Source organism: Oncorhynchus tshawytscha, linkage group LG16 (assembly GCF_018296145.1).
Source record: "Oncorhynchus tshawytscha isolate Ot180627B linkage group LG16, Otsh_v2.0, whole genome shotgun sequence".
Classification (NCBI taxonomy): domain Eukaryota; kingdom Metazoa; phylum Chordata; class Actinopteri; order Salmoniformes; family Salmonidae; genus Oncorhynchus; species Oncorhynchus tshawytscha.
This window is the reverse complement of record NC_056444.1, coordinates 57786563-57798379: the sequence shown is the minus strand read 5'-3', so window position 1 is coordinate 57798379 and position 11817 is coordinate 57786563. Positions and strand designations below refer to the sequence as shown.

At 40.8% G+C, this 11817-nt stretch overlaps 1 protein-coding gene across 1 annotated transcript in view; it reads right to left on the bottom strand.

Moving 5' to 3' along the window:
* Window positions 1–10546: 10546 nt before the first annotated feature.
* Window positions 10547–11817, bottom strand: part of LOC112215990 (neurotensin receptor 1 (high affinity)) — a 53209-nt gene continuing 51938 nt past the window's right edge. The window contains exon 4 of the mRNA XM_024375529.1: window positions 10547–11563. Coding sequence (XP_024231297.1) covers window positions 11314–11563 — 250 coding nt within the window. The 3' untranslated portion in view covers window positions 10547–11313. The remainder of the gene's footprint in view (window positions 11564–11817) is intronic.

Here is an 11817-nt window from a genome sequence, read left to right as displayed (position 1 = left end):
CATATAAACCAAGTATTTTTCTGCATATCGAAGCATAACTGTATCCTTCTGACTGGTGGTTATTTTTCTTAAGAAACTACAATGGCTTGCGAAAGTATTCACCCCCTTGGCATTTTTCCTATTTTGTTGCCTTACAACCTGAAATTAAAATGTATTTTTGGGGCGGTTTGTATCATTTGATTTACACAACATTGACACACTTTGAAGATGCAAAATATATTTTTTTAGTATGAAACAAACAAGAAATAAGACAAAAAAAGCATGCATAACTATTCACCCCCCCAATCCCCCAAATTCAATACTCTGTAGAGCCACCTTTTGCAGCAATTACAGCTGCAAGTCTCTTGGGGTATGTCTCTATAAGCTTGGCACATTTAGCCACTGGGATTTTTGTCCATTCTTCAAGGCAAAACTGGTCCAGCTCCTTCAAGAAGGATGGGTTCCACTGGTGTACAGCAAATCATACCACAGATTCTCAATTGGACTGAGGACTGGGTTTTGACTAGGCCATTCCAAGACATCTAAATGGTTCCCCTTAAACCACTCAAGTGTTGCTTTAGCAGTATGCTTAGGGTCATTGTCCTGCTGGAAGGTGAACCTCCATCCCAGTCTCAAATCTCTGGAAGACTGAAACAGGTTTCTCTCAATAATTTCCCTGTATTTAGCGCAATCCATCATTCCTTCAATTCTGACCAGTTTCCCAGTCCCTGCCGATGAAAACATCCCCACAGCATGATGCTGCCATCACCATGCTTCACTGTAGGGATGGTTTTCTTGGGGTGATGAGAGGTGTTGGGTTTGTGCCAGACATAGCGTTTTCCTTGATGGGCAAAAAGCTCAATTTCAGTCTCATCTGACCAGAGTACCTGTTCCATATGTTTGGGGAGTCTCCCACATGCCTTTTGGCGAACAACAATGTTTGCTTATTTTTTTCTGGTCACTCTTCTGTAAAGCCCAGCTCTGTGGTGTGTAAAACTTATAGTGGTCTTATGGACAGATACTCCAATCTCCACTGTGGAGCTTTGCAGCTCCTTCAGGGTTATCTTTGGTCTATTTGTTGCTTCTCTGATTAATGCACTCCTTGTCTGGTCCGTGAGTTTTGGTGGGCGGCCCTCTCTTGGCAGGTTTGTTGTAGTGCCATATTCTTTCCATTTTTTAATAATGGATTTAATGGTGCTCTGTGGGATGTTCAAAGTTTTGGATATTTTTTTATAACCCAAACCTGATCTATACTTCTCCACAACTTTGTCTGTGACCTGGAGAGCTCCTTTGTCTTCATGGTGCCGCTTGCTTGGTGGTGCCCCTTGCTTAGTGGTGTTGCAGACTCTGGGGACTTTCAGAACAGGTGTATATATTCTGAGATCATGTGACAGATCATGTGACACTTAGATTGCACACAGGTGGACTTTATTTAACTAATTATGTGACTTCTGAAGGTAATTGGTTGCACCAGATCTTATTTAGGGCCTTCATAGCAAGGGGGTGAATACATATGCATGCACCACTTTTCCATTTTGTTTTTTGTAGAAGTTTTTTTGTAGTAGTTTTTAAAAAGTTATTTGTTTCATTTCACTTCACCAATTTGGACTATTTTGTGTATGTTCATTACATGAAATCCAAATAAAAATAAATTTAAGTTACAGTTTGTAATGCAACAAAATAGAAAAATGTGAATGGGTGAATACTTTTGCAAGGCACTGTAAATATGCTTCCCTGCATCTCTGCTAAAATCTGGGTAATAGATTGAAAGGAATGTGAGTCTTATTCAGTACATTTAGTAGTGGATTACTTTTCTTATGTAGCAACCTTGCCAACAGGCATGCCGGCTAAGATAGTTAGGCAAGGTTCTCTACTTGATTGATAGCCTGAATTGGATTGGTTGCTAGATATGAAGTTGGGAGATTGGGAACTTATATAGCTGGCTAGCTAAAGCCAACTTCATAAAATTGCTACAGTAGGTGGCTAGTATTACAAAGAAATAACAAAACATTGTTTTATTTTTATTCATCAAAAATGAATTAATAGGCTAAATAGCTTGATCAAATTCATTTAAAACATACATCTTGCGAGTCCTTCCCATCACCGGCAGCTAAAACACAATCAAACGCTACACTCTCTCTCCTCCTCCACTGACGATACTCTCTCTCTCAGATATGCTAGCGTCCAGCCTATGCTCCTTTGTGCACCTGGGGAGGAACCACATACTAGGGGGAATAGAGGGGGGGTTCCAGTCAGTGTGCCCCCTACCTAAAATACTGTTGAGAGATCTTTTTATAAATAATTCTGATGAACCGTGGGCTTAAAAATGAAGTTTAGTAGTTAGTTGAACACAAAAAAACAAAACCATATCTGAGGGGGCACATGCCCTTGTGTTCCCTATGGGAATGACGCCACTGGTAATATCGAAGATCTTCTGCACCTGTCTTAGATGAAGCAAGTCTTAGATGATTTTCTATCTTATATGCATTCCTTAACTCAGGCTGTCATCTGATCACTGCATTTATCGTTAGTGAGAGTAAGGAGATTGAGTTTACAGGAATAGACAATCCCTTGGGTTCCAGCTTGAAAACAAAACGAACATAACCTGGCTGTAGTGAATTATTCAGTCTGCAAGTTATTCTCTCTCCACTCTGCCAGGCAGGAATCTTGTAAGCTCCTCTCCCTCCCTGAACGGGAGTAGCCAAGCGGGTGACAGAGCAGAAATGAGAGGAGATTATGATTTATGTTGCATGATTTCCTGAGAAGAGAAGGCTGGTCACTGAGGTGAACTCTACCCGGTGTGCCATGCCGGTTGTTTTAATCCACATGTTCCTATTTTGTGCAATCCCCCAACACCTGCTGTAAATCAAGTCCTGCCTTCGTGACATAATCATGAGGGGGGTGACTCAGCCCTCTGGACAGAGAGAGAAAGGCAGAGCCATCCCACTGGGCACAGACATCAGTTCAACTTCTAGGTTTGATTTACATTTAGTTGAGTTGTCAAAACTAACCGTGAATTCAACATGAAATCAACAACAAATGTCACCATGTCATTGGATTTCGGATAAAAGTTTGGTGAAAAGAGTAAATGCCTTTACTTTTTGCCAATCAAATCAGTTTTCCACAGGGATTCAACACCATCACATACATTTTTTGGTTGAAATAACGTGGAAAAATGTTGATTCAACCAGTTTTTGCCCAATAGGGTAACTGTTTCCTTGAACCCTAACAAGGACCTGCTGGAGAGAGCAGAGACAGGACAGGCAGAGAGAGAGAGAGAGAGAGTGAAAATGGAGTGAGAGAGAGAGGCAGAGGGGAATGTGGAATTGGGTGAGGACAAACAGCACAGATGGGTGAAATGGCATGAACATTAAGCTGCATCAGGGTTGGACTTTCAGAAAGCTATTGCTCTCAGAAAAAGGCTTTACAAACTGTAAACTTCTGCACTGTTAATTTGGTATTCAAATGAATGGGGAGTTATCTTGAGTGAGAGTGTACTGCATCTGTATCTCTGAGACAGTACGGTATAGGGTAGACTAGTGAAACAGGGAAAGCTGCCTGCATGTTCAATGCCTTAAAACAGCTTTATCACTTGCTAAACAAATCTTCATAAGTGATGTACTGCCTTCTTTGTTCATCACATAGAGGTACATTTGAAGTCGGAAGTTTACATACACTTAGGTTGGAGTGATTAAAACTCGTTTTTCAACCACTCCACAAATTTCTTGTCAACAAACTATAGTTTTGGCAAGTCTGTTAGGACATCTACTTTGTGCATGACACAAGCAATTTTTCCAACTATTGTTTACAGGCAGATTATTTCACTTATAATTCAGTGTATCACAATTCCAGTGGGTCAGAAGTTTACATACACTAAGTTGACTGTGCCTTTAAACAACTTGGAAAATTCCCGAAAATGATGTCATGGCTTTAGAAACTTCAGATAGGATAATTGACATCATTTGAGTCAATTGGATGTGTACTTGTGGATGTATTTCAAGGCCTACTTTCAAACTCAGTGCCTCTTTGCTTGACATCATGGGAAAATCCAAAGAAATCAGCCAAGACCTCAGAAAAAAATTGTAGACCTCCACCAGTCTGGTTCATCCTTGGGAGCACTTTCCAAACACCTGAAGGTACCACGTTAATCTGTACAAACAATTGTACGCAAGTATAAACACCATGGGACCATGCAGCCGTTATACCGCTCAGGAAGGAGACGCGTTCTGTCTCCTAGAGATTAACGTAATTTGGTGCAAAAAGTGCTAATCAATTCCAGAACAATGGCAAAGGACCTTGTGAAGATGCTGGAGGAAACAGGTACAAAGTATCTATATCCACAGTAAAACGAGTCCTATATCGACATAACTTGAAAGGCTGCTAAGCAAGGAAGAAGCCAGTGCTCCAAAACCGCCATAAAAAAGCCAGACTACGGTTTGCAACTGCACATGGGGACGACATCGTACTTTTTGGAGAAATGTCCTCTGGTCTGATGAAAGAAAAGTAGAACTGTTTGGCCATAATAACCATTGTTATGTTTGGATGAAAAAGGGGGAGGCTTGCAAGCCGAAGAACATCATCCCAACTGTGATGCATGAGGGTGGCAGCATCATGTTGTGGGGTGCTTTGCTGCAGGAGGGACTGGTGCACTTCACAAAATACATGGCATCATGAGTATTGAAAAGGATGTGGATATATTGAAGCAACATCTAAAGACATCAGTCAGGAAGTTAAAGCTTTGTCGCAAATGGGTCTTCCAAATGGACAATGACCCCAAGCATACTTCCAAAGTTATGGCAAAAAGGCTTAAGGACAACAAAGTGAAGGTATTGGGGTGACAATCACAAAGCCCTGACCTCAATCCCATAGAACATTTGTGGACAGAACTGAAAAAGCGTGTTTGAGCAAGGAGGCCTGGAAATCTGTCTGTGTCAGGAGGAATGGGCCAAAATTCACCCAACTTATTGTGGGACGCTTGTGGAAGGCTACCCAAAATATTTGATCCAAGTTAAACAATTGAAAGGCAATGCTACCAAATACTAATTGAGTGTATGTAAACTTCTGACCCACTGGGAATGTGATGAAATAAATAAACCTGAACTAAATCATTCTCTCTACTATTATTCTGACATTTAACATTCTTAAAATAAAGTGGTGGTTCTAACTGACCAGGGAATTTTTGCTAAGATTAAATGTGAGGAATTGTGAAAAACTGAGTTTAAATGTATTTGGCTAAGGTGTATGTAAACTTCCGACTTCAACTGTAGTTATGGCTGAGGACTTTCACCACCACAAAACACTCAATGGGCTAGGTGGATGAAGAACACACTCTCTCAGCTTGTCCCATGACCCCCGTGATTGACAGCTCCATTGTAAAGGCAGAGCTGATAAGCCACCAGGGTACACTTTAGAGAAGGTCAGACACATCTGTGCTAAATGGTGCATGTGCCTGCCTCTGTGTGTGTGCTTGGTGTATCCATCTGGGAGTGTGTGTACTTGGTGTGCGAGTGTGTGCCTGTCTGTGTGGCAGTATGAATGCATGGTGTGCCTGTGTGTGTGTGTGCCTGTGTGTGTGGAAGACCATGAACAACAGAGCAAGAAAACTGATATCACTATATTCACTCTTTTATTCATATATAGCAAAATGAGATGGAACTATTTATTTTCAAAACATTTATAAAGCAGAGCCATCTATACAGTATATAACTCTTAGATAAAGCAGAAATAAGCCTCCATTTTCCATAACAGAACTCAGACAGACATCACCATTGGCATAGAGCACAGTAGTTACAGTAAGCTGCAGGGGTACATCATGAGCAAATACTTAGATAAACGGGATGAATAGGTACAACAGCACCTGTCAGAAGCTACACATTGGACACAGATGTCATTTCAACATCTAGTTTTGATATACATTTGGTTGAAATGTCAACTATTGTGAATTCAATGTGACATGAACAAAACATGTCACCATGTCATTAGATTTAGGTTAAAAGCGTGAAAAATATTTTAAATGCCCTTACGTTGATGACTTTTTGCAAATGCAATGAGTTTTCCGCGTTTATTTAACAACATCACATAGATTTTTTTGGGTTGAAATGACGTGAAAACAATTGATTTAACCAGTTTTTGCCCAGTAGGTAAGTACCATGGTTCAGGGATGGGATCTCATTCGATGTACTGTGGCATATTGAGGTGCGTGACACACCCTCCTTAGCCACAAAGAATTTCACTGTACTATTTACACCTGTTGTATCCTGTGCATGTGGGGAATAAACTTTGAAACTCCAAACTATATTGAAGGCTACAAGGCGTTTGTTGGTGCATACTAAGCTGTGGAACCTGCACACCTGAGTGTTACTAATCAAAGCCTGCCGGCAGCGTTGGAGAGGGGCATGCTTGTTCATACTGCGCCCCTTTCAGTTCAGGAATTTGATTATCGTTATTCAAAGAATTAAAGCATTACTCATTATTTTGATTTAGGATTCTAGACTTAAACATTTAGGCTATGCTGTGCTACTGTTGACTACATTCACCTCATATCCAAGCTATCTTTGGGGAGAAAAACATAACTTTCGTGTTCTAATTAGGATCACATTCAAACCATCACCATGGCAATGGCTGGGAAAGTGGTAGATTTGTGCCTAGATATCCTGAGCATAGCCTTGTACAACAAACTGTTACTCTGTCATTAATGCACTTAAAACAGTGCCATTGGAAAGTATTCAGACCCCTTGACTTTTTCCACATTTTGTTAGGTTACAGCCTTATTCTAAAATTGATTAAATTGTTTTTTCCCCCCTCAATCTACACACAATACTCCATAATGACAAATTAAAAACTGTTTGTCAGACATTTTTGCAAATGTATACAAAAAACTGAAATATCACATTTACAGATCTTGTTAGATCTTGTTACAGCCTTATTCTAAAATTGATTACATTGTTTTTTTCCCCCTCAATCTACACAGATTACAAAAAAAACAGGTTTTTAGAAATGTTAGCAAAAGAAATGTATGAAATATCACATTTACATAAGTATTCAGACCCTTTACTCTGTACTTTGTTGAAGCACCTTTGGCACCGATTACAGCCTCGAGTCTTCTTGGGTATGACGCTACAAGCTTGTCACACCTGTATTTGGGGAATTTCTCCCATTCTTTTCACCAGTTCCTCTTGAGCTCTGTCAGGTTGAATGAGAGCGTCGCTGCACAGCTATTTTCAGGTCTCTTCGATTGGATTCAAGTCCGGGCTCTGGCTGGGCCACTCAAGGACATTCAGAGACTTGTCCGGAAGCCACTCCTCAGTTGTCTTGGCTGTGTGCTTAGGGTCGTTGTACTGTTGGAAGGTAAACCTTCGCCCCAGTCTGAGGTCCTGAGTGCTCTGGAGCAGGTTTTCATCAAGAATCTCTCTGTACTTGGCTCTATTAATCTTTCCCTTGATCCTGGCTAGTCTTCCAGTCCATGCTGCTAAAAAACATCCCCACACCATGATGCTGCCACCACTGTGATTCACTGTAGGGATGGTGCCAGGCTTCCTCCAGACGTGACGCTTGGCATTCAGTCGAAAGAGTTAAATCTTGGTTTTCGTTCAGATTAGAGAAGCTTGTTTCTCATGGTCTGAGAGTCCTTTAGGGGCCTTTTACTGAGGAGTGGCTTCCGTCTGGCCACTCTACCATAAAGGCCTGATTGGTGGAGTGCTACAGAGATGGTTGTCTTACTGGAAGGTTCTCCCATCTCCACAGAGGAACTCTAGAGCTCTGTCAAAGTGACCATCCTCCGATTGCTCAGTTTGGCCAGGCCGCCAGCTCTAGGAAGAGTCTTGCTGGTTCCAAACTTCTTCCATTTAATGATGTGTTCTTGGGGGACCTTCAATGGTGCAGAAATGTTTTGGTATCCTTCCCCAAATCTGTGCCTCGACATAATCCTTTCTCGGAGCTCTGTGGACAGTTCCTTGGACATCATGGCTTGGTTTTCGCTATGACAAGCACTGTCAACTGTGGACCTTACATAGACAGGTGTGTGCCTTTCCAAATCATGTGCAATCAATTGAATTTACCACAGATGGACTCCAATCATGTCGTAGAAACATATCAAGGATGATCAATGGAAGCAGGATGCACCTGAGTTTAATTTTGAGTCTGATATCAAAGGTTCTGAATACTTATGTAAATAAGGTATGTTTTCTATTTATTTTTAATACATTTGCAAAAATGTCCAAATCTGTTTTCACTTTGTCGTTATGTGTTATTGGGTGTAGATTGATGAGGACAAAAATTACAACGACCCTAAGCACAAAGCCAAGACAATGCAGGTTGTGGATCGGGACAAGTCTCTGACAAATACATTTGATTTTGATTTGAGTGGACCTTCCCTCTGTCCAGGAGAATACACTTATTTCCCCTCCTTTGTCCTAAAAAAATAATCTGGTCGATTTCCTGCATCCACTTTAAATCGACTTTTCTTCTTTCAATGTGTTTGATTAATTGGAACCGCGTGATCAGTTTCTGACTCACTGTCTCCATTTCTGAAATGTTCGCCATTCCCCATGGTACACAACATATTGTAAAGACACTCAGTGGCAGTGTGGTGTAAACTACACCCAGGTTAGCTACAGTGTTCTCTCCATGCTCCAGAGTCCATATTGTGTCCATAGTTCTCCGTTTTGTAATACAGCATTCATTTCATACAAGCCTCTTAAACATTATTATTTCAAATAAAACACTGTTAAAGGTCAGTTAAATCACAGTTAGATAAAAGCCTCAGTAGGAAAGATATTGGTTACTTGACCAATTGACGCCATGTGTGTAGTGATGTGATACATCCAAATTATTCCAAAACCAGCCCTACAAAATACAGTTGAAGTCAGAAGTTTACATACACTTAGGTTGGAGTCATTAAAATTCATTTTTCAACCACTCCACAAATTTCTTGTTAACAAACTATACTTTTGGCAAGTCGGTTAGGACACCTACTTTGTTAGGACATACTTATAATTCACCGTATCACAATTCCAGTGGGTCAGAAGTTTACATAACCTAAGTTGACTGTGCCTTTAACCTTCTTGGAAAATTCCCAAAAAGGATGTCATGGCTTTAGAAGCTTCTGATAGGCTAATTGACATCATTTGAGTCAATTGGAGGTATACTTGTGGATGTATTTCAAGGCCTATTTCCAAACTCAGTGCCTCTTTTTAAAAGAAATCAGCCAAGTCAGCCCAAAACAAATTGTAGACCTCCACAAGTCTGGTTCATACTTGGGAGCAATGTCCAAAAGCCTGAAGGTACCACGTTCACGTTCATCTGTACAAACACCATGGGACCACGCAGCCGTCATACCGCTCAGGAAGGAGACGCGTTCTGTCTCCTAGAGATGAATGAAATTCGGTGCCGAAAGTGCAAATCAATCCCAGAACAACAGCAAAGGACCTTGTGAAGATGCTGGAGGAAACGGGTACAAAAGTATCTATATCCACAGTAAAACGAGTCCTATATCATCATGAGCTGAAAGGCCGCTCAGCAAGGAAGAAGTCGCTGCTCCAAAACTGCCATAAAAAAGCCAGACTACGGTTTACAACTGCACATGGGGACAAAGATCGTACTTTTTGGAGAAATGTCCTCTGGTCTGAATAAACAAAAATATAACTATTTGGCCATAATGACCATCGTTATGTTTGGAGGAAAAAGGGGGACACTTGCAAGCTGAAGAACACCATCCCAACCGTGAAGCACAGGGGTGGCAGCATCATGTTGTGTTGGTGCTTTGCTGCAGGAGGGACTGGTGCACTTCACAAAATATTGTCATCATTAGGAGGGAAAATTATGTGGATATATTGAAGCAACATCTCAAGACATCAGTCAGGAAGTTAAAGCTTGGTCGCAAATGGGTCTTCCAAATAGACAATGACCCCAAGCATACTTCCAAAGTTGTGGCAAAACGGCTTAAGGACAACAAAGTCAAGGTATTGGAGTGGCCATCACAAAGCCCTGATCTCAATCCTATAGAAAATGTGTGGGCAGAACTGAAAAAGCATGTGCTAGCAAGGAGGCCTACAAACCTAACTCAGTTACACCAGCTGTCAGTCGGAATGGGCCAAAATTCATCCAACTTGTTGTGGGAAGCTTGTGGAAGGCTACCCAAAATATTTGACCCAAGTTAAACAATTTAAAGGCAATGCTACTAAATACTAATTGAGTGTATGTAAACTTCTGACCCACTGGGAATGTGATGAAAGAAATAAAAGATTAAATAGATCTCTCTACTATTATTCTGACATTTCACATTCTTATAATAAAGTGGTGATCCTAACTGACCTAAGAAAGGGAATTTGAACTAGGATGAAATGTCAGGAATTGTGAAGAACTGAGTTGAAATGTATTTGGCTAAGGTGTATGTAAACTTCTGACTTCAACTGTGTTGCTGTAATTGGTCAGGAGTTGGCATACTAGATCAGCCTATAGGGCTCAACCCCACAGCAGATCATCCATGAACTGTAACTGCCATCTGTTGCTCCTCTTCACAATATCACATCTTCTCCCAGCATTTCATTAACATTCACAGTTCAAGCAGAGCATTTAAATTTTTTAATGACCAGACATTTTGTTTTTATCAATACTCTTTCCAGGCATTAGTTCCTCAGCAGATAAGAAATGGTGGTTCATTTGATCACCATTCTCTGTATCCCAAAAAAAGAGTTGGATAACACCGCCCCTTCCACTTTACTGCCGCATCATGTCCCCTAATCTTATGCACTGGCTTTACGATTAGTACATAAAATTTGTGAAAACGCATTAAAGATAAATATACATACACATATTTGTGTATGTGGATGAATTTACTTCTGCCAGTTGCCTTTTATTATGTTTTTGCCCCTGAAACACCATTGCTCTTAGTTTTTTCCCATTGAAGACCAATTAAAAAGCTTACAATGTTCAAAAACTGAGGGGAAGTCACTTCCTGGTAACTGTCACAGCGTAAAGTTTTTTGCCTCCTACTTCAAAGATACGTGTTCTGATCGTCATCATATAATTTGATAAACTACTGTGTGGTTAAAACCGAGTAGCATTGATAGTTCTATAAAAATCAGAATGTACATAGATGTTACATTATTTACAGCGTTAAAGACTATTACATCCAACACTTCATCTTTCTTTCTATTAATCATACCAATATCACATTTTGGATATGTTCTGTGTGTGTAGCCTATGTAGCACAACGTGTCAGTGATTCAAAGTGCCAGAGTCCCCATCAAGCCCATATTTAGTCCTGCCGAGTACTAGAATACATACATTGCAGTTCTGAAATGGAATGTTATCAGGGGTGTGGTTCTGTCGTGGTCAGTAGACGGTCTCCTTGATGATGTTGGAGGAGAAGGTGTGGTTACTGCAGATGCTGATGGAGTGTCTGGTCAGAGGACGTCTCTGTTTCTTGCGACGACATGGTAGGCAGAGGCAGCGGAGCGTGTTGAAGAAGATCTCCCGGTAGTTGGCTGAGACCAGGTTGTAGAGGACTGGGTTGATGGCTGAGCTCACATAGAAGAGGACGTTGGTCACCATGAAGAAGTAGTGGTAGTAATCATACCCTTCCCTGTCGGGGAGGTGGAGGGAGGGGAGCACAGGGAGGAACAATCAGTGGTTTTCATTGATTGATGCAATACTGAAAAGCTTCATATCACCAACATGTATGCCAATTCATGTGTCATTGTAAATTTAAATAATTGTTTGCCCATAGTTTTCCTCTTTATTAACCACAACTGTTAACAAAATGTACTTCTACTGTCCTCTCCAAGACAACTGTGTTTAAATTGAGCATTAGGTCTCAGATGATAGAGGGGTGAAGTA